At 41.4% G+C, this 26,930-nt stretch overlaps 1 protein-coding gene across 1 annotated transcript in view; it reads right to left on the bottom strand.

Annotated features, from left to right (window-relative positions):
* LOC117531572 (calcium/calmodulin-dependent protein kinase type II subunit gamma-like) overlaps positions 1–26,930 on the bottom strand; it is a 156,828-nt gene that overhangs the window by 50,542 nt on the left and 79,356 nt on the right. The window contains exons 11-12 of the mRNA XM_034194694.1: positions 26,650–26,733; positions 25,935–25,977 (exon numbers count right to left, since the gene is read on the bottom strand). Of these exons, the coding sequence (XP_034050585.1) occupies positions 25,935–25,977; positions 26,650–26,733 (127 nt within the window). The remainder of the gene's footprint in view (positions 1–25,934; positions 25,978–26,649; positions 26,734–26,930) is intronic.

Raw genomic sequence — 26,930 nt, 5'->3', positions numbered from 1 at the left:
CTGTGGAGACCACAGACCCGTTGCAGAAATGATCACAATGTCACAGTCGTCGTTTGCTTCGTTTTTCTTTTGTTACTTTCGGTCTTTTATGCGCTCTGCACTTCAGGCTTTTTGGTGATCGGTCAAGTGTTGGCTCATTCCTCCACTTTTTCTTGATGGTTTGTGGCTTTGTGACTTTTTTCCTTCATTCAGCTAACGCCGTGTGCCATGTGACCGGACCATAAAGCTGACTGAAAATAGGTTGTGTCCAAAATAGAGTTTCAATACTCACCACAAGCCCAAATGTCTACTGGTTTCCCATAGGGGTCCTTCCTCAGGACTTCAGGAGAGAGATACCCAGGAGTGCCGGCAAACCCTGACAAAAAACAGCGAGAAGACATTAATATCGAGGCTCTGATAAAAGCCATATTTGTGCAGTTATGTGAACCTGCTGGACCAGATTTTGACTAGACACATTATGATTAATGTAGGGTCACAAGTAAATGCCCATTAGTTAAAGAGTCCTTGCTTGATCATCAGCCAAATGCTGTGAGCGAAGGCACAATGACCTAAGCATGAACAGTAAAGTGTTTGGGAGCCTCTTAAGCAGCACTCAGTTTATTCTTTACTTGCTCCACAGGTGGCTGAAATGTATCTATACAGACCCACAGCTTATTCAGCTCTGATTTTCTTATCACAAATATCTGACTGTGCAAACGATCTTGTATGGGTTGCACAGTATAGTCAGTCAACCTCACTGCTCTGGAATGATATGCTGAACTTGACGCCAATTAGTCAATGACCATGTGATTATGGCACACTGTTTGCCACGCTGTAATATCAGCAGTGTTTCGGTAATCTTGCCTCTACCTTGAGACCTTTTTCAGAGCATGGGAGGCCATAGAAGGAGGCCACACCAAGAGCAATATGGGGGACTGACAAAAACTGCATTCCACGTCCTGCCCCTATGCACTTAAAGGCCCTGCCACACCTTAATTTCGGCAGAGTATGCCAAAAGTATTAAAAATGCTGGCATACATCTAATAAGTTATGGGTAAGTTCTGTGTAAGTTATGAGCATGTTGAAGCATGCTGATACAACCCCTGGCAATAATTATGGAATCACCTGGCTCGGAGGATGTTCATTCAGTTGTTTAATTTTGTAGAAAAAAAGCAGATCACAGACATGACACAAAACTAAAGTCATTTCAAATGGCAACTTTCTGGCTTTAAGAAACACTATAACAAATCAGGAAAAAAAAAAATTGTGGCAGTCAGTAACAGTTACTTTTTAGACCAAGCAGAGGGAAAAAAAATATGGACTCACTCAATTCTGAGGAATAAATGATGGAATCACCCTGTAAATTTTCATCCCCAAAACTAACACCTGCATCAAATCAGATCTGCTCGTTAGTCTGCATCTAAAAAGGAGTGATCACACCCTGGAGAGCTGTTGCACCAAGTGAACTGACATGAATCATGGCTCCAACACGAGAGATGTCAATTGAAACAAAGGAGAGGATTATCAAACTCTTAAAAGAGAGTAAATCATCACGCAATGTTGCAAAAGATGTTGGTTGTTCACAGTCAGCTGTGTCTAAACTCTGGACCAAATACAAACAACATGGGAAGGTTGTTAAAGGCAAACATACTGGTAAACCAAGGAAGACATCAAAGTGTCAAGACAGAAAACTTAAAGCAATGTGTCTCAAAAATCAAAAATGCACAACAAAACAAATGAGGAACGAATGGGAGGAAACTGGAGTCAACGTCTGTGACCGAACTGTAAGAAACCGCCTAAAGGAAATGGGATTTACATACAGAAAAGCTAAACCAAAGCCATCATTAATACCTAAACAGGAAAAAACAAGGTTACAATGGGCTAAGGAAAAGCAACTGTGGACTGTGGATGACTGGATGAAAGTCATATTCAGTGATGAATCTCGAATCTGCATTGTGCAAGGTGATGATGCTGGAACTTTTGTTTGGTGCGTTCCAATGAGATTTATAAAGATGACTGCCTGAAGAGAACATGTAAATTTCCACAGTCATTGATGATATGGGGCTGCATGTCAGGTAAAGGCACTGGGGAGATGGCTGCCATTACATCATCAATAAATGCACAAGTTTACGTTGATATTTTGGACACGTTTCTTATCCTATCAATTGAAGGATGTTTGGGGATGATGAAATCATTTTTCAAGATGATAATGCATCTTGCCATAGAGCAAAAACTGTGAAAACATTCATTGCAAAAAGACACATAGGGTCAATGTCATGGCCTACAGTTAGTCCGGATCGTAATCCAACTGAAAATCTTGGTGGAAGTTGAAGAAAATGGTCCATGACAAGGCTCCAACCTGCAAAGCTGATCTGGCAACAGCAATCAGAGAAAGTTGGAGCCAGATTGATGAAGAGTACTGTTTGTCATTCATTAAGTCCATGCCTCAGAGACTGCAAGCTGTTATAAAAGCCAGAGATGGTGCAACAAATACTAGTGATGTGTTGGAGCGTTCTTTTGTTTTTCATGATTCCATAATTTTTTCCTCAGAATTGAGTGATTCCATATTTTCTCCCTTTGCTTGGTCTAAAAAAGTAACCGTTACTGACTGCCACAATTTTTTTTCCTGATTTCTTATAGTGTTTCTTAAAGCCAGAAAATTGCCATTTGAAATGACTTTAGTTTTGTGTCATGTCTGTGATCTGCTTTTTTTCTACAAAATTAAACAACTGAATGAACATCCTCCAAGGCTGGTAATTCCATAATTTTTGCCAGGGATTGTATATGTTGTCATACGGTGAGTAGCTCAAATGTTTTGGCATTCACAATATTTCTGACGTATGCCGTGACATAAGTTGTAGGGAAGTTATGCACACGTCCACACACGTTACTTGTAAGTGACTCATAAGTGGAAATATGTCTAGATAATGTTAAGCCTACCCAAAACTTATTTATAACCAATGAGTAACATACTGTGAACTTATGTGCAACTTATTTGACGCGTTTTAGACTACCACAGAACTTACTGAAAGTGTCATCTACCGGAATTCCATATCGACAGTGATTAAAAATAGGGTTTGGGAAGAGGAATCCAGTAGTCTTCAGACTCCGTGGTGAATGGACATGCAGGATCCAGCAAGGCAACAAGAATACCTACTAGATGTCAACATCAGAATGATCTCGTGAATTTGACACTGCACCTGCTGCGTGCCAAAAGAGCCAGGAGAAGAAGAGATGAAAGAAGAAGGACCTGGGTGAAAACATGGATCGGGAGGTGATGGAACTTTGGCATGCATGACCAGCTCATGGTGGAACTCCTCAAGGAGTACCACGCATCCTTCACCAACTTCCTGCGTATACCTGCAGTGATGTTTGACGAGCTGCTAGACAGAGTGGGTCCAAGGATAACCAAGCAGTACACCCTGTTCAGGGAGCCGCTTGAACTTGGCATGAAGCTGGACCTGGCTTTGCGTCACCTTGCCTCTGGTAATGAACATGCTTTGCTGCAGGGCCCCTCACAACACTCAGTCCATAGTGGTCAGAGAAGTATGTCAAGCCATTATTGATGAATATGTAAAAGAGGTCATGATTTCCCAAAGTACTCCTGATGGTTGGCGCACCATAGCTGACAGGTTCTTCCAAAGATGGAACTTTACGTGGCCTGCCGCTGTCCTTCTATGACTGGGTCCCAATACTTCAACTACAAAGGATTCTACCCCATTGTTCTACTGGCCCATGTGGATGCCGACTACAAATTCATTGGGCAGATATCGGTAGTTTTGGATCAGCATCAGATGTGCAGGTATATAATCACAGTGACCTTAAGAAAAGCCTTAAAAATGGTACCCTTGGTTTTCTTGACTCTGAGCCTCTTCCCAACGACAGCCAGGATGTGCCGTCCATCAGGGACAATTCCCCATATGGCCAACAAAGATGAAGCCATATGCCCTCTGGGGTTTGACAAATGAAGAACGCATCTTGAACTACAGGCTTTCCAGAGCAAGGAGGGTAGTAGAAAAATGCCTTTGGCATCCTGGTTAACAGATTCCAGGTTATGTTAACTACCATGCAGCATCACCCCTCCACTTTCAAGCTCAGCATGAAAGCCTGCTTGATCCTGTACAACCAAATGAGGATCAGGCAATTCATGTACATAGCATATTTTATACATGATATAATGCGGATAAAAAATGTGATTGTAACATTTTATGTATAGTTACATTAATTTTTTATGTTTTTATTGCAGATACCCAGGAAAACAAAACCAGCAGTTTAACCGGGAAGAGAATGACAACCGTGACTTTGTTCCAGGAGCATGACAAGAGGTACATCTCTTGGAGGACACACACAGCTACTGGCCCCAACACTGCCTCCAAGGATGGAAAGAAACAGGAATTTCCTCAAGCACTGGGTTAACTCCCTAGCTAGTGCAGTTCCATGTCAACATAAAATGACAGTTCATATTTGTATTACTGCACTGTTCAGGCAAAGGACCTCAGACACTGCTGCTGATGTTATATTTCATTTATGGACCTTTAGTTGAGCCACTTTGATATTTGGCCATATTTCCCCTGCACTGCAGGTTTGTATGCATTATATCTTCAGACATAGAAAAAAAACAAAAAACAAAACCAAAAGACATAAAAAACAGTTTTAGAATCTGTAATTCCAACATTCATGGCAACAGGAGTGCAAGTCCTGCTAAATATTACCTTTTTTTTTTAAACCCACATGGTTTAGTAAGCTCTCCAACTCTTGCTCCTTCCACATGTATTGCGCCATGTGCTTTAGAATGTCATGCAACTTATTCTGTACGTCATGTGACTGTAATAAGCAGAAAAAGTGTTTCAATTTCAGTTTTGCGAAATAAAGCTTTTCCAATCGCCTGAAATGCCACCTTATATGTACAAGGTTTTCTGCGATATTCAGAGTAAGGGGGAGGTCTTTGTTTGCTTTTTATATACATGTGGTTCCATTAAGCATATTTTCATTTCAGTGCATCAATTTGGAGGGTAGCGGAAGTCCGCTGAATAAGTAAAAGCCTTGTGTCACCCAGGACAACTTAGAGGATGTGACACCATTTACAGGATGTGACACCAAGAAAGAGATACACCAGGGTACTGTGTAACATGCAACTGGATATGAAATGGTGACTCAGTTTTTTCATGTAAGGAACCAGCAGACAGCAAATAAGTGAGTGCTGTACTGGAAAATACAATATGATACCCTAAACTTCTAAAACCAGTAGCCAGATGTCTTCTGCCTGTCCATGAATAAGGAGAGTTTAGCACAAAAACATGCTCAGTCTCTCCCTCTCTTTCACACACACACGGCAAGCTGAATCTTACACGTCAATTTTCTCTTGTTGAGATTTTAGTGGTGTAACAGATAATAGCTGATAGCATGCATGTGAACTGTGGTTTAATTGCAAAGTTTATAGAATAGTGTGAAATGCAGATTTATTATCCTGGTGAAGTGTTTTTAAAGTAACTGCATACATCTTTGAGAGTTAAAGTGAAATCAAAACAGATGTGCGGTCACATGAAAGCAGCATGTTAACAGGAGACAGCCTCTGGTGCCTTGCACTGCTGCAGGCTCAGTGCATGTCAGGATCCAAGCACAGGAAGAATCACTGAAATATCAGGAGCTGAGGACAGAACATGTGCAATATTTTCCCTGTGTCATCCTGAGCCCACTGGGCCAAGTTTCAGTGATGGCTGAGATTCTCTCCCCTTTATTGCTAATCTGAAAAGTTATGGGAATCCATGACGACAAAAAAACAAAACAAAACACATGAGGTGACGTGTTTGTTAGTCAACACAGACATGACATTTTCAAGTTGGCCAACCCCTACTATTAAATACTAGAATGAAACAACACATGAGATAACATTCTACATGTCTGAGGCAGTACATTACTGGTTTCTTACCAACCAAGCCTGCTGGTCTCCTTGCACCTCAATAGCCAGACCAAAGTCTGCCAGCTTCACTGCAGCCCCCTTCATCTTACTGGCCAACAACAGGTTTTCAGGCTGAAATACAGACATGATGTATGCAGACAGTCAGAGACGTTCTTTTGTAAACCTGCTTCCTCTTTATCCAGCACCTGCTTAATGAATGATTACAAGTGTTGTGTTCAATATAGCGCTTAAATGGATTTGGAGTAGGGGTGCAGTATAGGTGTGACAAAAGCAATGGCGAGCCAGAGGAAGAAGAAGAGAATGGGTGGTTTAGAATCTCCACAAAGCCTTATATGGACATGGGTCTGTAGCCATAGAAACCACTTCGGGAGTCATTAGGGAGCGCTGTAGACTGCATGCTAAAAGGAAAGTGTACTTAGCAAGAGGCAGCATGTGTGGCAGTGTTTTAAATGGCCGCTGTTTGGGCAGGAGGACATAAAGGGCCGCAGTAAAAGCCCACTCAGGATAAAAGGCCAACAAATCAGATAGGCAGCAATGGAGGTAACGTATTCTTCAACCACGACTACATGTCACACACTGACACAGAAATGCATGCGTGGTGTGGCTTACATTTTTGTGTGGATGATCGCTCCCCCACCCCATCATTTTCCCCTGTTTACACTTTTCCGTCTTTGTTGTCAAACCTATCAGGATTATTACAACCCCATAACTCTGCATTAAGATGAAGTAATGAGCTTTCACTTCATTTCAACACTAACAATTTGGGACGACACCAAGCCCCTGCTGCGCTGCCTCTGTGGATGGTGTGATGTCACATGAGTCGTCTTGGCAACTCCTGCAGCGCATCAATGTCTTCACCTCCTCTGCCACATTAGACTCCCGTCTCAATAGCCCAAAGTGTGTGTGTGTGTGTGTGTTCCAGTGCGGTGTATATGCAAGTTCCCATCTCTTCCTTGCAACAAAGCGTCCATCAGCTCAACATGAACAGCAATCCCTCCCCCCCGTATGGCTGTTCTGGTCAAGGACAAGCAAGCGCAACCGTTCTGACAATGCACAGAGGAAGAAAGACCAACAAAAGTAGCTGGAAGAGGGATGCTGGGTAAAAATAAAGAGCATGAAAGCAGAAATGCAGCGAGTGAACAAAAAGAAATAAGGAGCAACAGAGAGCCATCTGTGCGTGCCATGGTCACGGACTGAATTGTGTGTGTGCAAGTGTGTGGTTGTCATGGCAACGAGCAGCCACTCACCTTGAGGTCTCTGTGCACAATATCATGCTGGTGGATATGATTGACACTCTCCAAGATCTGACTAATGCAATGACTACGGAGAGAAAAAAAAAAGCAAGGAACATGTGTCAGTCATCAGCTTTCACTGCAAACATCATCACATGGTTTGTCAATGCTTCCTCAAAAGTCTGATTACAAAGGTGGTGCATTTCAACCCAAATATTACACGTTACTATTTGTAAGAGAACCATTTTTTCCCCATTATGTATGTGGCTGGTAAGATGAAATTGAAGTTTTTAGAATTGATTTATGATGTGCAATCAGTTTGTATCGCACTATGCAACATATTAATGCTGAACTCGCCCTTGGACTCAGCTGGACTTTCACTGGGAAGCCAAGCCAATAATTTAATACACAATCACTATTCTTGTTTCTAACGCATTACGAAGACTATAGCTTCATAATCAATATTAAAAGGTACTGACATGGGACTCATAAATCTCTATGCCAGGAGCAATTTCAGTAACAAGGGCATCACTTTGGCTGCAGCTGCCATTATTTCTAAATATTTTCCCACCATCTCGGCAACGCTGTCAGTTCATACCACTTACAGTGCCTTGCAAAAGTATTCGGCCCCTTGGTATTTCACACTTTAATGTATTTATGCCATTTCAAATACAAAAAGTAAATCAGGCTTCTCAATATAAACATTTCTAAAATCATCTTCCTTAGATTCAAACAAAGCAAATCTCTACAACTTGATATATATTAATTAAAAATATAAAAGCCAAGATTGCATAAGTAATGGGCCCCCTCTGGTATAATACCTGTAAATCAAATTTTATTGCCAGTTTGCTTCAAACAAGTCAGGGGATGGATACATGAACATTTCCAAGTCACGAATATGTTTTGGACTTTATGTATATCAGTTATGAAGAATACAAACAGTATGACACTATGGTAAATCTGCATGGAGCAGGACAGTCTAAAACAACATGTGTGACTGTGCAACAAGTAAAGAGATGAGGGGAAAGCCACCAAGACACACAGACAACCCTGAAGAAGTGATAGGCTTCTCTGGCTGTGATTGGAGAAACTGTGCATAGTGCATGATTTGCACCCCCAGTTATACAGCTCCATGACGAAGTAGTATAGCAGAGGATTTTCTTAAAAAGAAGACCTGAAAGTTCAGTTACAATTTGCCAGAAGGTACATCTGAGATGCAAGTCTCGATTTGATGTTTGGTGAAAGAAAATCCTTTCTTTCAGCCATTGAGCTGTTTAACAAATGCATTACACTTTTAAATGATGAAAAATTCTTCCCCTGAAAGTGGGAGGAATCTCTACAATTTTATATTTTCTAATGTGCAGCGAGTGAATATAAAATATTCAAAACTTTTATCCCACAGACACATCCTGATGGCTGAGTCCAGGAATTCACTGAAAGCATGGACCTTAGTGTTATCCAGGCAACTGCATAGACAGTTCGTCAGATTCCTCACTCAGCTTCTCTAGTGCTGTATAGGAACAGCGCAGTCTCGTTTGAAGCCTTACGTCATATCGTGGGATTTCACCACTTCTGGGGACAGCGTGCCATTGCACAGCAGAAATACAGCATAACTTCACACGGTAAGATAGTGTACCATTTTATTTTCGGCTGCAGTCACGAAGCAGTCCCGAAAACTGCAGTTTTTTTGGTTCCCAGTGGGGAAGGTAAGACAAGGTAAATGGGAGAGGTTGTGCTGGTAAGTGTTAGTTTACACAGCTAGCCAGAGCAGCTGCGCTCTCTCACCTGCACAACCGTCTCGACATGTTTGAGCTCTGGTGTCGCAGACCGAACGGTCCACCCTGACTCCACTGCGCATGCGTCATTTTGGAGCTGAGCCGCTCGTCTAAGACAGAGCTTCTTCATCCAAGCGGTCAAAAGGATTAATGTGATTATTACTCATCAGATGACAAGGTAAAACTTCTTAAATCATTCTAAAGTCAGTTTTAAACAGAAACAAGGTGAAACAAGGCGAAACTTTGAAATGACTGACGCGCAGTGAATGCATCAGCTAGCAGCTCATGTAGCTGTGACGCTCTGATCGCTTCTTCCGTCTTTTATGATGAAATAATGCTGAATTAATGTGGAAATGATTGTTGTGCAAAAGCATCAGATATCTGTTGCTGAGACAGATGAAGACTGGAGTGCAGTTTTAAGCAGAAACGAGGTGATAATCCGTGAACCGCAGCTAATGACGCATGCGAAACGAAGGCAGGTGGGACGATATTTAGGGCGGTGACACCGGGTCATAAACAAACTGCAACACATGGTCCACATTCCACCACGTCGTCACTTTTTCTTTGCATTTTCACTTTGTTTGCCGTGTAATTTGCCCAAAAAAACGTGCCATTTTCTGATGGGAACATACAAGGTCTGTCCCCGAATGGAGGATTATTGTGTCATATGTTAACCCTTTAGCACCTGCCCTCAAATGAGACTGCAGTACCCAATTAGTGCAATCTACTGATTCCACAAAGATCACAGCATCGCCTTCAAAATCAAAGCAAGTAAAAATTTTCCTCGCCAAAAATGCAGATATGGATGAATAAAGCTATCAAGCTTAAAAATGGTGCATGTGCCTTTTCATACCATTTTGTCTAAAATTAAATGTCCAAGGTATATTATGTTAAATCATCTCATCTGAAGCAACAACGACAAGTTATGATATTAATTTACAGAGGAACATCAAAGATTTCTAATGTAAGAAATGTTTTTTTGTTAAACTTCAAGTTTTATAATTTCAAGTTCTCCAATGTAAGAAATTTTCGTTTTTTGTGTTACTTCAAAATGCAGAGTAATCAGAAATTAATCAAGTCACAGTGCACTGTGGTCAAAGTTCAATTAGGCTAAACAGCTGTACACTCTCACTGCAAGGGTTGCGCACTGGCAGTTTTTGACGTGTTACTCCACGATACAGTTTGCGCGTAGCTTGGTTTTAGACCAATGTGAACTTGGGTGAAAGGCCCTTTACGTCACGTGTATTTCACATCGTGCTGCATATAACGGAAGATTCCTACATGTTTGTGACAATTTGTTTCCAAGGTGATTTGCAACTCAGTATTTCAGAGTAACACACAGCAATGACTTTCTTTTCAGCTAAATAGTTGGATTTTTAAAGCACAAAGGAAGAGATCGGAAAGGGGAAGGGGCAAACAAAAGTTCCTACAAGGAGGCATTAAATGGCAGTGCTAAGCAGTGGTATTATGCGCAGCTGATTTGGCAGCTCATGAGTGGATGAAAGACCCGATGCACTCACTCTTTGTACTTACCTCCACATTTTAAATGATCTCATTTGCAGACTTAGACCTAAGAAGTTTAAAAACTATAAGTCACATGAAGTTCATGAACAGTTCTGCAGTGGCTGGATAAAAATCTACTCAGTCAACTGTGCAAGCTCAATATCATACAATTTGTATTTCTTAATGACTGATGTAAACAAAGCCAAAGTCCCATTCAGTTGCCTAGAAATGTTCATGTCTCCATGCCCCGACTTGTCTACATAAAAGTTGTTGTAAAAGTGATGAGTTGCATTATATATAGTTTGTCCAACTATTTATGGGCTCTAAAATGGGTGAAATCAAAAGGCTCCAATTCCTAAACGGTTAATGTTATACTTCTGTTAAGCCCTTTGAATTAAAGCTGAAAGTCTACACTAGAAGCACATCAACAGTGTTTCATTTCAACTCCATTATGGATGCGTACAAAGACAAGTCTATAGAAATTGTGTTGCTGTCCAGCTACTTATAGACCAGACTGTAGCAAGCAGAGAAAGACTGCCGGAGTAAAACCATGTAGCTGGAATTTCCAGATCCGTCAACCCAGGAGGTGATTATCAAGGGAGGAAACTGCTGAAGAAGTGGGGAGATTTTCTGAGAAAACATGTATGTTGCAGTCTTTTCAGTTTAATGTCCACATACAGTTGGGCTGTGTTGACAAATGGCCGTTTCGAGCCTTTGCTGTAACAGAGACTGCTGAAACATCCACGTGGTGAGAAATTTGTGTAACCTTACTCTTGCTAGCAGCAATGACATCAATGCAGACATCGCCACACAAGCAATCCAATAATGGGTACTACAACCCCAGTTCCAATGAATTGTGTACAATGTAAATAAAAACAGAATACAATGATTTGCAAATCCTCTTCAACCTATATTCAACTGAATACACCACAAAGACAAGATATTTAATGTTCAAACTGATAAACTTTGTTGTTTTTGTGCAAATATTTGCTCATTTTGAAATGGATGCCTGCAACACATTTCAAAAAAGTTGGGACAGGGCAACAAAAGACTGGGAAAGTTGATAAATACTCAAAGAACACCTAATTGGAAACAGGTGAGTGTCATGATTGGGTATAAAAGCATCCCCAAAAGCCTCAGCCATTCACAAGCAAAGATGGGGCGAGGAGCAACACTTTGTGAACAACTGTGTGAAAAAAATACTCCAACAGTTTAACAATGTTTCTCAGCGTTCAATTGTAAGGAATTTACAGATTTCATCATCTACAGTCCATAATATAATCAGAAGATTCAGAGAATCTGGAGAACTTTCTACACGTAAGCGGCAAAGCCGAAAACAAACATTGAATGCCCGTGACCTTCAATCCCTCAGGCGGCACTGCATTAAAAACCAACATAATTGTGTAAAGGATCTTACTGCGTGGGCTCAGGAACACTTCAGAAAACCACTGTCAGTTAATACAGTTTGTCACTACATCTACAAGTGCAAGTTAAAACGCTATCATGCAAAGCAAAAGCCAAACATCAACAACCTCTAGAAACACCGCCGCCTTCTCTGGGCCTGAGCTCATTTGAAATGGACAGACGCAAAGTGGAAAAGTGTGCTGTGGTCTGATGAGTCCACATTTCAAATTGTTTTTGGAAATCATGGACGTCCTGGCATCTGGACAAAAGAGGAAAAAGACCATCCAGATTGTTACCAGTGCAAAGTTCAAAAGCCAGCATCTGTGATGGTATGGGGGTGTGTTAGTGCCCATGACATGGGCAACTTGCACATCTGTGATGGCACCATCAATGCTGAAAGGTACATCCAGGTTTTGGAGCAACACATGCTGCCATCCAAGCAACGTCTTTTACAGGGACGTCTCTGCTTATTTCAGCAAGACAATGCCAAGCCACATTCTGCAGGTGTTACAACAGCGTGGCTTCATAGTAAAAGAGTGCGGGTACTAGACTGGCCTGCCTGCAGTCCAGACCTGTCGCCCATTGAAAATGTGTGGCACAATATGACAACGGGGACCCCGGACTGTTGAACAACTGAAGTCGTACATCAAGCAAGAATGGGAAAGAATTCCGCCTACAAAGCTTCAACTATTAGTGTCCTCAGTTCCCAAACACTTATTTAGTGTTGTTAGAAGGAAAGGTGATGTAACAGTGGTAAACATACCACTGTCCCAACCTTTCTGAAATGTGTTGCAGGCATCCATTTCAAAATGAACAAATATTTGTACAAAAACAAAGTTTTATCAGTTTGAACATTAAATATCTTGTCTTTGTGGTGTATTCAATTGAATATAGGTTGAAGAGGATTAGCAAATCATTGTATTCTGTTTTTATTTACATTTTTCACAACGTCTCAACTTCACTGGAATTGGGGTTGTACTAGATTGAGGCTGTTTTTTGTATGAGTTACCTACTGGAAATGGAACAGAAATGGACAGTGAGCTTGTACCATGTTCGTGCATGCATATTTTCAGAGAAACTTCTGAGAGACACTGCATACCTGGCATCAGCCTCGCTATAGTACTCCCTGGCTACAATGTCTTCAAATAACTCCCAGGGGAACCCCAAGGCGTGGAGAAAATTATTTAAACTTAATAATTTTTGCATCAATGACCCATACAGTTGCACACCATAAGACATGTTTGCAGTAAGAATGGGACAAAACAGAACCTTGAAACATTTCATCTCTTCATATCGTCAATGCTAAAACAACTTGGCAACATTACAAAGTGGGAAATACTTTAGTGGCCCAACTTTTTTTGGAATGTGTTGCAGGCTTGAAATGCAGGAATTGATATATATATTCAATTTAATTAAGTTGACAAAAAAGGAAATATTTTCATTTCATCACTTCTGCAATGAAATAAAGGTCAAGGTAAATTATGAATCAGTACTTTACTACATTATCTGGGGTGCAGATAATGTGTGAGTGTAACTAATAAAACATTTTATTGTGAAGAAATTGTTGACCTGAAGTCAATCAAAGCTGGGCTGGTTGATTTGTATTTTCCATACTGTCAAACATTTTCTGATTTGGGGTTGTATCTGCTAAAGCCTGGTGAAATCTGGGGATACCCTCAGTATTCCCCACCTTCTGGAGTCCTCAAAACTGTGGCACTTGCATGCTGGGTCCTATACAGAGAACTTCGCCACATGACCAACATGATGTAGCTGATGTTCCCACACAATGCAAGTAAAAGTCCTCATCTGATTCTCTATATGCAACCATTTGGATTGCTTGTCCTTTCAGAGGTGCCCAAGGACTCTTCAAGCAGACCTAGTGCCAAAGACAAAAGGTCATCACCTAAGGTCACTGGTTAGCATTCAAGTCTCAACTAAGAGGACAAGAAAAACCTGGAGTCAAAAGATCCCGACCTTCATTTTCCTGCAAAGGCAATGGCATTACCAAACACCTCTGCCCAGGGACCTCCTGACTCCACAAGCACTTCTCAATTTCAAAGGACAGGACACATGAACACCCAACAATCAAACCACATTCAAAATCAATTAAACCCCCTCCTTCGCCACGGGGATGTTTGGTCTAAATGTCAGCAGATTCTTTTGATATCTGCACACCTAAATGAATCACACTTCTGTAAAGACCGGCTAATTAGACAGACAATATGGTTTAATGAGCAGTTAAACAAGTGTACCTAATGAAATGGTCAGTGAGTGCACAGACAACTAAATAAAACCAGAATGTCAATGATGCAGAGCGCATCCAAATTTACCACTTCCCTCCACTTGAAAATGACATACTATAGATAAGAGCCTTTCCCAACAACTGTAAATTTTCTAAGTATAATTTTAACATTTACACTATTGTGTCAAAATAGTGTATGTTGTGTCAAAATAGCAGGGGTGGTGGCCAAGTGGTTAATGCTCTTGGTGTGGAAGGTTCCCGGTTCAAATCCCACCCCTGCCACATTTCTCCATATAATATGGCATCCGGCGTAAAACTTGTGCCAATTCAACATGCAGATCCACCTTGGATTTGCTGTGGCGACCCTGATTGCAAACTTGGGAGCAGACGAAGGGACATACATACAGTATTGTGTCAAAATACTTTTGGATGAAACAAACTATTATGTGAAATGCTTCCAGCAGTGTGTAAACAGTCTTGGGGAACAGTAATTTAGACAGATGTAAATATTTTTGCTGGTAGTTGAAGTTCTTTTCAAAAAATTTTATGACTGTGCGAATTTTTGAATGGCGACATTTTGGTGAATGTTCTCTTTGCAACTATGTAATTTGGGAACATGGGCCATTTTTGATGGATTCGGTATTTTCACCACGAAAATTCTGTATGTTCCCCAAAACAACAAAACTCTGAAGAACTGAACAGTGCTGGAAACAAGCAAAATCACTGCAATGAAAATGAATCAAGAATTGAAGAAGATTAAGCTTTCTGGGTGAATTTCACAGATTTCACCCTCCAAGCAAGACCTACATTTTCCATAAAATTTTAAATCCTGCAAGGAAGACCTGTGAATAGTGCTTAGATGTGGCAAACAAAACTATCGGAATCAAAATCCCTTCTACACAACGAGAAGAAACACTTTCTTTGAATTGTGTAAGGACGATAGACAACGGATACGCCGCCATGACATTCGCTCATCACACAGTTGATCTGGAAGGGCTAAAAACAAAACAACAAAAAAACACTTTATAAATACCAAAGTAATTATGGCAATGACTGTAGGTGGTTGAGATTTCACTTCTGCTTTTCAGAGGGACACAAAACACATCTCACCTTGACACCATCAGGAGGGTTGTGCACCACTGTGCTCTGAGATTCCTGCAACAGCAAATACAACACTTAGTTCACATCACAATCCTGAACCAGTGCCTCTCAACTGGGTTTGAGGGATCCTCGTTTTCCACAAGTGACGTGACACCGCTTCCTTTCTTATTCCAAGCACTCTGACGGTCCTGCACCCTGTCAAAAGCACCCACTGCCCATTTTCGGGTTACCAGTTGAGAAGCACTACATTAGAGTATAACAACATAAAACACAAGGCATGCGTAGAAAACCCCATGCTAACAAAGGTTCACAGCAAACGCATAAAGACGGGCAGAATCAAGGTGATAATGGTGGCAAGATGTGTTAGTGAGAAAGTTTCTTCAAGTGGGGGTGGGGGGAGAATTTGATGAATGCAATAAAATGGTTTGGATAGATGACTGAAATGTACAGTTGACTGCACTGACAACACTTAATATTTACAGTTGATGGATAAGAAAATAACAGAGGCGTGTCGTGGTAAGACGGAATTCTAGCTGCATGTCAGCAGGTGCAGCTAAACAAATAAGGTCTCTACAGGCCTCTTTCTGAGCACTTGAAGCACACGTGATCCTAAAGAAAGATTCATGCTCCTTATGAATCAAAACAAAGAGCACATGTGCAGCCTGAGATTGACAGTAAGGGTGAGTATTCTCAATCATTTCACAGCATTGCGCAGAAAGCATCTCAGCTGCTTGATTTAGACTTTAGCAACACGTGCACCTTGGATGTGTTCAGAGGATGGGTACTGCTGGGACAAGGAAGGTTGCAGTGCAACACCTCCTGGATGGTAGACGAATAAGATGCAACTTATGACAATGGAGAATGAGGCACAATAGGCTACTATGCAACTACTGGGACAGTTAGGAGGCGGGATGTGACACTGCAAAGGCCTACTGTACCATCTGGGCGTTGGTTGCCATGTTGGTGTCTTTCAGGGCATTGATGGCGCTCACTATACTGTTCTTACTGTGTTGGTAGAAGGCTGGGATAAAAACGCAAACACTCAAAGTGAGCACATATGGTACACGGATGGATATTGTTTCAAAATGATCCACTCTTTAGAGAATGGGGCTAATGCCGGTGAAGGTTCGCAGGCTGCCAAGAGTGAGAAGGTGAGTGCCACGGAATGGCCTGTAGATTATCCTTTTTACTGCCTCACTAATTCTTTATGCCTCGCCACTTAACTGCACAGAGAGACCCTGGAGGTAAGAAAAGGGGTGGGAGGAGGAAGGAACAGAGTGTCCGAGGCCGGTAAGAAAAGAGAGCAACGAACCTGACTGAGTGAAGGAGAAGAAAACCAACAGGAAAAAAAAACAAAAACAAAACGGACCCACTGTTAACACAAAAGAATCGCACAGCCAACAAAATCTTCTTTGTAGATCTCTGGAAACTTCAAGATCTAAAAAACAGCTTCAGAAAACAACTACAGGAATCCTCAAGAATGTAAACCTCTGCTGAGGATCAACAATGTGCCACATCTTACCCAGATAAAAATGTCAGTGGACAGTCACTAAGGTAACTTCCAAAACAAATGTAAACTTGTATAGTAAGACGTGTTGATTTTTCTCAATAACTCAAAAAATCCTATTAAATACATAAAGTATGATTCAAATACTTTTACCATTTGTGTTGGGGGCGGGTTTGGGAACTAAACATGGTTCAACTTACCAGAAGGTTTTAAAAAAGCTAAAACAGTTTGGGTGGGACTGTATATAATACTTACCTGTAACTGTAAATATTACAGTTCCCATACTTATGCCTAGAAGAATCTTGCAATACGATGTCAGACCCCACTAAAGTAAACCACAGCATTTCTTTCCCTCAGTAAAGTATCTTAAGTCTATGATCCAGTGTGTGGCACAAACCAACAGATGCTGTACTAGCTTTGTAGCTTGTTTAACACACTTTCAGAGGTTCTGAATTGGAATATGTCAAATGTGAGGTGTTTCTAATTAAGATTTGCTTTAAGTTAACCAATTATCATTAACTACAAGTAAAATTTCCCTTACACAACATTGGGCAGCTAATATTAGGTATGTGGGACCTTCTCCAAGAGCCTATCTAGCCTCAACTGATTTAGTGTTTGTTTTTTATATGGGTGTGCTTTTCTTAAGGACACTGCATTATTGACTGGTGAAAACTCTTCTGTGGAATCAGTCATTAAACATTTTATACATTTTTCTAAATATTTTTCTGAATTTTCAACCCAATGTCGACTTACAACTCGTTTTTGCAGTGTTGTGCTAAAAATTATGCAGCATATAGAATTGGGATAGTACTTCCATTGGTTGGTTTACATTTTCACCGTCAGTGAGCCGTACCACAGTCCACCTGGCACTTGATCAAGTCCCACCTTTTCGAGCAGGATCTTTCTATGTCTGCTCTTCCCATCACTGATGTAGAATTCACCAGCTATTGCACTGTTCACCCCTTAATAGGGACGCAGACTGAATTAAGACAGGTCTACGCTTTATGACCTGCACAAGAATGCATCTTCACATCTCCCTGAACCACAGTCCAACTGAACCGGACCAAACAGGATAGGTGTGAAAGCTCAGACATAAAAAGAGGGAAGTAAAAATATCACACCAAAGGAAATCATTGAAGAAACAAATCCGAGGTAAATCTCCATCTCCCTGAAAAACTGCATTAGAATACCAAACTCAAATCACTACTGTATGGGGGGGGAAAAAAAAAAAAAAAAAAAGATATCGCTCAACATAATGCGAGCAAAGTGAGAAAATGGACAGAATCAAAAAGAGCACAGCATTAGGTCAGGGTCAGCAAATAGAACAAAGATAAAAACAAAACAAAAACAAACATGGAATATCAAGACATTACCTTTGCCGAATCAGATTTCTTGTTGAGTAAACTTTTGCATGCTGTAAAGGGGCAAAAAAAAAAAAAAAGTCGGGGGGAGGGAGGAAGAGAGAGAGCGACAGAAAAATGTGTTTCTGTTGACAATGCCAGTGTTAATCCACCATAATGATTAATAACTTTTTTTTAAATCACAATTTGAGAAGAATGTCATACATCAACAGATCCATGAAATCCCAATACCCATGCACTCATGATAATGCAGGTCAAAGGTCTGCCAGTGCACAACATGCATGTAATGGATTTCTTTGGTGTTTGTTTTTTTTTTTTTCTTCCCACCAGTTTCCTTGCTGGTCAGGTTTCCACACCGTGAAATCCATTCACATTCTAATCAATGCAATGCCATCTGAGGATGAGACAAAACCTAAGAGCAAAGTAAACTTCCTCATTTCCTCTCTAAGACCCCAGAAGATTTAAAGACAAAAGTGATGGTCAGACTTAAACTGCTGCCAGGACTGATGGCGATAAGCTACTGCAGGTTAATGTAAATAATTGATTTCCTGCAGAAGCTCTGGCTGCTTTTCCTGGCAAACTGAAAGCTCTCAACGCACACGCACATACAGCAAAATCTAATCTGGTGGTTCTTACCTTCCAGAAAGAAATGTAAGGGGGAGAAGTTGGAGACAGGAAGATTGAAACATTCAATATCTCAACTCAAGAGGGTGGAAATGAGGAGCACAGCGTTTAAGGCAGCAGACAATATCTAATGTCAACTCATGCTCCATTCTCAAGGGTTGCATTGATATGCAGATTTGACCTGGTCATGCAGCACCGAAAAAGTCAGAGTTCATTCCACAAATCAGGGAAGGGAGAGCTGATTACACATCATCCATTCTTCATTTTGCTGTGTGTCTTACAGCACAGGCACCAGGATGCCAGTAATGACAGCATGGGACCACAATCATATACTCCCCATACATATCCTTACCTCTTGATCTTCTATGAGGACAATCTCAAGTGAGGGCCCACATAAACGGGCCAAACGAGGTGGGACATTCTACTGAAGCAACATATGAACTCGGTGATGAACAGGAGGGGATGCAACAGTAAAGCATGTGAAGGTGCAGGTCATGTAGGATATTAACACACAGGACACCCACATGCGAAAAGGCAGCAAAGCAAACACCTTTCTGTGAACATATGAAATGCTTCATGTGCACGCTTCAGTTACTTTTTTCAATAATGGAGTTAAAGGAGAACATTTGAAGTAAACTGTCAAATCTTGCTTCCATCACACCATTGGAGAAAAATGCATGAAAGCAGCTGTAATGTGCCAGATATTCACAGTGACGAGTGATATCAGAGCTGGACAATTAAACACGGAAGCCTGACAAGTAGGATGCACCGATCCAACTTGTTCTCTTCCGAACATCAATCGATGCTAGTTACTGGTGTGATATTGCAACCTTAAAAACAAAACAAAAATCTGTGTCAAGCTTTTTCCGGAACTGAATAAAGCCACAACTCCTGCTAACAGAGACGAGCGCTGAGGTTACATTCTGGGAAACGCAGGGGGCCGCCAGGGGATTATGAGAAACAAACTACTAAATTTTCATGGAAAACTTAGATGTTTGTGACGTCCAGGAGCTGCGTCTCTCAACTTCCACTGATGTCCTCACAGACACAAAAAAATAAATCTGGCTCGCCTCATTCACATTCTCAGACTGTGCATGCACAGCCTGTAAACCATTACGACTTAATTCCATTAGAAGGCGCAGCTCCACCATTGCCAGACAGGATGCACAGGCACTGTGATTCTTTGGGAGCACCCCAATTAAAATTCAGTTTATTCCATAATGTACAGCAGGAGTGGGAAACGTGTTCCAGAAAGGGCCAAGAGGGTGCAGCTTTTCTTTGCAGCCACTGATTCCACCAGGTCATTTCACTGATTAACTGATTCCATCTGCTCAAAGTGATAATCAGTGAAATCACCTCGTGGAATCAGTGGCTACAAAGAAAACCTGCACCCTCTTGGCCCTTTCTGGAACAAGTTGCACACCCCTGATGTAGAGTATGTTAAAGCTCACAAACCCAGGACATAACACCACCCTTGAGTCTTGCAATTTTTGGGTGGCACACCAAACAATTGGCAGATCTGTAAACCAATAAATCCAATAACTATGATCTTATTTGTACAATTCATGGGAATTATCCACTGGTAAATTAATCAAAGGATAATCAACTGATCTGAATGTAATAACAGCTAGACTAATCAAAAAGTAATCAATAGATTAAAAATAACAGCTGCAGGTACAAATCACACTGAAACTATTGTAACTGGAATACTCCGCCAAGATTATTTTTAAACTCTACAAATGTTTTCCTACGAGGGTTATGACACTTGACATTTGATTAAATTTGCACTACATTCTGTGATAATCAGTTTATATGAGTCAGGCCTCATATCTCAGCCCAGAGACTGATGGTGATGAAGCTGGTGCTGTGACAACTGGCAGCGGTGAGGAGGTGAACCAAATGCTACCTGCAGCGGCTCTAGATCAGCCTGTGATCGCAGATACTGGGGAGGAACAGCCTGTCGTGCAGCCTGCCCAGACAGGCAGGCAAGCTGTCCTCCCTCCTGCTGGTGACACAGGGTCCACTGAGTCATCACTAGTTAGTGGTCAGCAGGCACAGCAACTAGCTGCAGCTCAGTCCTCCAGCACCACCAAGCAGGTCTACATTGGCAATGTGGACCCCGAGTGTAGCTTGAAGGATGTCAGTGCCACTAAGAGGAGAGGTGGTCACCACAGCTCAAACATGAAGCAATTGAGTCGTGGTGGTGACACGATGTCCTTCTGTGTCACTGTTCTTGAAGACAAGTATGACAGTGTAGTAGTAGTAGCTGCTGCCTAGCAACCTGAGAGTCTGTCCATTTTACCCTAAGAAGGACCCCAGGGGGTAACAACAATGGGGTGTCATGCGTGTCATTGATGAACGCACCTTGACACCTGCATGAATTTGATCACCGCAATGGCACGGAACCTTGCATACCAGTGAGTAAACTCGTCAAACTGTGTGCGCAATGTCACACATTGGCATGCAGTTTACGAATAGGTTGCGCAATGTTCACGGCTAGGTCATGCAAGCGGCACAAAATTTATGGGCACCAGAAATTTTGAACATTTCAAAATCTTTGCACACTGGCACGCAGACGTGGACAGTTCAGACCGTTTACGACAAGTTTACTCACTGACATGCTAACTTACGCATCAGTGGGGCGATCAAATTTGTGCAAGTGTCAAGACACCTTAACCGTGGCAAACTGCCATATGAAGATCCCAGTTGGCTGTCAAGCACATTGATGATGTACTGCGCTGAACTTGACACGCAAAAGCAATTTTAGCATACCCGGTTCAAAGTCCTCCTGGTGATGTCGTCACATGTACAACATTACGTGATCCATGGAAAGTCAAGGGATTCCCAAATTACTTCAAAGCTCATAATGTAAATGAAGAATGTTTCAAAATTCCAAAGCTACTTAAAAAAAAAAAAAATTTACTTGACAAAGCATGCTAATAATATGAATTAAATTTAATTTCCAAGGCATTGCTTTTGCAGCATTTGCTTTTCTATATACCTGGTTGCCATTGTTGCTCAATTTTAAATGTTTTTATAGTCCGTTCGGGCATCAGCGGCAACTGTTGAAGGTGCTGGTCACAGCTTAGATCGCTACAATGTGAGTCATGACGGCTTTTCTAGATCAAAGTGGCTCAGTCATCTGTGACCGAGACCCATCAAAACAAGGCCAAGTATCAAAGTAAAACCAATAATCGGTGTTGTATTGGTGCATCCTTACTGAGGTCTTCAACCTGGAGCGACGATGTAACAAGTATTGACAACACTTACAAAAAACAGTGACCTGGTCCAGTTTCTGTGAGGGAGCCAGCAATAAGAAGGGTCTAGCCAACAATTGGATCAGCACAGGAACGCCCCCACCCCGAGTCTCAGCACACCAATCACACATTTCACAAAGAATGCCTGTGTCCCCACAGGCTCAACCACTCTCATTCACCTTCACTGCCTGTAGTGGAGATCTAAGTTAGCGGTGATGAAATTAATAGACACTGTAAAGCAAATGAGATTCTCTACTTTGAAAAACCAACAGAGAATCCAATCACTCTACACTGTACTTCTATGTACTCAATCCATGGAGCCACCATTGGAATCGTCGACCTTCACCCACCCTTTAACCACTCCCCCCCCCCCCCCCCCCCAAAAAAAACATACCAAAAAAAAAAAAAAAGCAGGGTAACAAAAGAATTGCTTTTAACATTTTGGAGGAGAAAAAAAAAAACTTTCCCATCCTTCATGCTGAGAGAGGTGATTTGTTTGACAAACAGCTTGCTGATATTCTGATTTATGGCATTTCTTCAAGGGAGAACAGAAACATTTTTCAAAACACCAAAACCGACAGGAAGGGAGAAAAGGGAAGATGGCATTAACGTCAAGGGATTTATCATAAAGAGTGCACAATCTTGGCGTATCAACAGCTGGCTCCAACAGCAATTCCATAGTCGGTCTTGTTTTAAACCTTTCCACCACTTCATCTGGATCCACCTACTACGTTATGGCGTTCATTTCATGTCGAAGAGTATTTAAATGAAAACATGGGATCTGTGAAATGGTGCACAGAGCCACATCACAGATGGGCGGTATTCTGTTGTACATGTGTTGATAGAGTCCGATGAGCATGGTGGCCCACTGTGTGGTGAAGGCTTCTGATATTAATTGGAGTAGTGTCCACAAAGCCAGTTGCTAATAAATCTCTATGATCTGGATTGGTCCTTTTACAACCTCAATTCCAATGAAGTTGGGACGTTGTGTAAAATGTATATAAAAACAGAATGCAATGATTTGCAAATCCTTTTCAACCTATATTCTATTGAATACACTGCAAAGACAAGATATTTAATGGTCAACTGACAGTTTTTTGTTTTTGTGCAAATATTTGCTGCAACACATTTCAAAAAAGCTGGGATAAGGGCAACAAAAGACTGGGAAAGTTGATGAATGCTCAAATTACACCTGTTTGGAACATTCCACAGGTGAACAGGTTAATTGGAAACAGGTGACTGTCAAGACTGGGTATAAAACGAACATCTCCAAAAGGCTCAGCTGTTCACAAGCAAAGCTGGGACGAGGATCACCACTTTGTGAACAGCTGTGTGAAAAACAGTCCAACAGTTTAAGAACAATGTTTCTCAACGTTCAATTCCATCATCTACAGTCCATAATATAATCTGAAGACTCAGAATCTGGGAGAACATTTTACATGTACCGGCAAGGCTGAAAATCAACGTTGAATGTCTGTGACCTTCGATCCCGCAGGTAGCACTGCATTAAACACTGACATAACTGTGTAAAGGATCTTACCGCGTGGGCTCAGGAAACACTTCAGAAAACCATTGTCAGTTACATCTACAAGTGCAAGTTAAAACTCTACTATGCAAACTGAAAGCCATACATCAACAACATCAGAAACGTCGCCTTCTCTGGGCCTGAGCTCATTTGAAATGGACAGACGCAAAGTGGAAAAGTGTGCTTGGTCTGATGAGTGCACATTTCAATTGTTTTTGGAATCATGGATGTTGTGTCCTCTTGGACAAAACAGGAAAAACGAGCATCCAGAATTGTTACCAGCGCAAAGTTCAAAAGCCATCATCTGTGATGGTATGGCACCATCAATGCTGAATGGACATCAGGTTTTGGGAGCAACACATGCTGCCATCCAAGCAACGTCTTTTCAGGGACAATCCCTGCTTATTTCAGCAAGACAATACCAAGCCACATTCTGTACGTGTTACAACAGCGTGGCTTTGTAGTAAAAGACTGCAGGTACTAGACTGGCCTACCTGCAGTCCAGACCTGTCGCCATTAAAAATGTGTGGTGCATTATGAAATTCAAAATACGACAACGGAGACCCCAGACTGTTCAACAACTGAAGTCATACATCAAGCAAGAATGGGAAGAATTCCACCTACAAAGCTTCAACAATTAGTGTCCTCAGTTCCCAAATGCTTGAGTGCTGCTAGAAGGAAAGGTGATGTAACACAGTGGTAAACATACCACTGTCCCAGCTTTTTTGAAACATGTTGCAGGCATCCATTTCAAAATGAGCAAATATTTGCACAAAAACAAAGTTTATCAGTTTGAACATTAAATATCTTGTCTTTGTGGTGTATTCAATTGAATATAGGTTGAAGAGGTTTTGCAAATCATTGTATTCTGTTTTTATTTACATTTTACACTGTATTTAGACTGCATCTCTGCATGAAAAATTTAACTGCACCTCACTTCCACAACTCCCTATTTGCGCTGTGTTGTATAAAAGCTTAAAAAAAAAAAAAAAAAAAAATTCAAACCATACCCTTTCACCCCTCTAGACCCAGGTCTGACGATGGCAGCACGCCAACCCAGCTCTTGCCGGCCCCCTGCAGTGTCAGTTCTAGTCCCTAAGACACATGCCCCTCCTCATCCCCTGTGTCTGCTTGTCCTGTGCTCATCCTTCCAGCTCAGGCCATGGAAAAGCACAAGGACATACAGGGTCAACTGGAAGTCAAGACAGAGGAACCCAGAGGTGATGACAGATAACCAATTAGGGAGATGAAATGGGGATTACAAGATCAAGGTTGGGTAGTGGTGAGATTTAAATGGAAAAAAGGATGAAGGGTGAACTGGGCCATTACCACTGATTGATGTCGATGTGTATGACTGTCTCAAAAATAAAATCAATAGATGAATGCATCTTTGCATCATAGCAAAGACACGCATCATTCAGACCTTACATGAATTTAGATGAGCACGCAAGCATCTGTGTGTGAATGTTGACGAAGATGCTAGCAGAGGCTGCATGCAAGAGTTAGAGGAAGGCACAGGAGGAGAGGCCCACCCCGTTCTATCAACTAAGAAAGTAGCTGTATGTGTAGAGAGGACGTGGATGGGCGTGTCTCTGGGACGTACCTTCCTGAGCCAGTGTGGCAGTTGAGGAGGCGGCAGCAGCAGAGTTGGTATGCTGCCGGCCACTATTGGACAGAAATACTAGAGTTGGGTGGGGGCTATATATAAATTATGCAGGTCTACCTCGCGATGTTTGGCTGTGGATCTAGAAGGCTACAGGTTGTGCTGGCAGCAGCCCAGACATATCACACTGCAAAGTTAACCAGGCTCAAACCAGGTGTGATAGAAATGGGCTCAAGCAATACATACACCCCTGTGGACTTCCAGGTCCTGGTGTGAAGTCAAAATCAAGTTGGAATCAGTCATCATTGACTGACCAGTGACTCAGGCTGAGAACATACACACACTAATATATATATAATATATATATATATATAGTATATCTATATATACCCAGTATTTAACAGTCCTTCATTTGTGATTTTAATGAACACACTTGAACCAAAATAAATAACTGTATATAAAAATAAAATGCTGAGACTTCCGTTGCTCAAACAATCACTCTGGGCAGCATAATAGGCATGAATGCGCAGACAACACGCACACACGCACACACACACGCCAGAGAGAAGGGAAAAATATATTAGAGACGAGGACACAAATGAAACCCACATATTATGCGCTTGACTGAATACCACAATTTAAGCTCCTTAAAACACAGTGAGCATTAACTTGCATTATTATATTGATTCTTCCACTAGCTTGACACCAACTTACATTTCAAATCTGTTTTAGTGTTGTAAGCAAACTCCTGTTCATACACAAAAACATTATTTGAGCACGAGTGGGTGAGTGTGTGTGCAATAAGGGAGTTAAAAGAGGTGCAGAGGACTCTATCCACTCTCATTCCTCCGCTCCCTCTGCATGTGCTGCGTGGGAGGCCGAGGGCGAAGGGCACACCCACCTGAGAAGTTTCTGGACACCAGCATGGTGGTGAGAATAGCTCCCTGGAGGAGAAGAACAAGAAGAAGATGATGAAGAAGGAGAGAAGTGAAGGAAGTATAATGAATGACCACTATTTAAGATTTCAGTTCTGGACTCGCAGCTCTGTATTCATTTAGAGCACTTTTATTACCATTTCGATGCTTGAAATAAAATAATACCACTGGCTTCAGCAGCCACGTATAGTGAAGTCTGAATGACTATTAGTTTATTTATGATGTGGTCGTTGTGTTATGGGAAGAGGCACCATTAACTGCATCTTCACATGTCTGAGGCCAATAAATGTATTTTCTTAGTCAAATTATCTCAGATAATGTAACAAAACAAAGAAGCGATTCATCCACAAGTTTGCATTTATGGCTGGAAACAAATTGCAGTGACACAAACAAAGCCTAGGATTTTCAGAATGAGCACAGGCAACCAACTATGAACCAGCATTCAAGTGCGCTGATAATCGCAAATAAAGTGTTAGATCTCCTACAAACATCAATGCAATTAAATATATATCTCAGAGGACAGTTACAGGATGTGCACATTTGCATTTATCAAATTTAGAAAAATGTATTGAGGGCAAGTAGAATTAATGGTGTTAATTTTACAATACTGGCAGCAGTTTGGACAAAAACAAGAGCACAATATAAGACAAAAAAAGTGGTAAAAGGGTGTAGGAGGAGTACCTTCAGTTTTCGGCGAGCATTGAATTTGCGAAGACACTCAACAGTTTCCTGTCTGTGCATCATGGATGCCACTGTAGAACGGTGCTGCATGAGGGCAACAAGCAGAAACATTTTATAACAATGCATGCACACATTTATTTGCACAGAGTTATGGTGACTTAAGGCCCGTAAAACAACAACAGTTTTCTCTGTCCATGTGTACTCATTTACTTCACAGTACTTTCAGTCATTCTGCTATAAAGACTGACTCTGCATATGTTGGTGTAGCACCATGTGTGTTT

Source organism: Thalassophryne amazonica, chromosome 18 (genome assembly GCF_902500255.1).
Source record: "Thalassophryne amazonica chromosome 18, fThaAma1.1, whole genome shotgun sequence".
Classification (NCBI taxonomy): domain Eukaryota; kingdom Metazoa; phylum Chordata; class Actinopteri; order Batrachoidiformes; family Batrachoididae; genus Thalassophryne; species Thalassophryne amazonica.
Note: the sequence above shows the minus strand (reverse complement) of the source record. Positions and strands in the feature narration are given on the sequence as shown.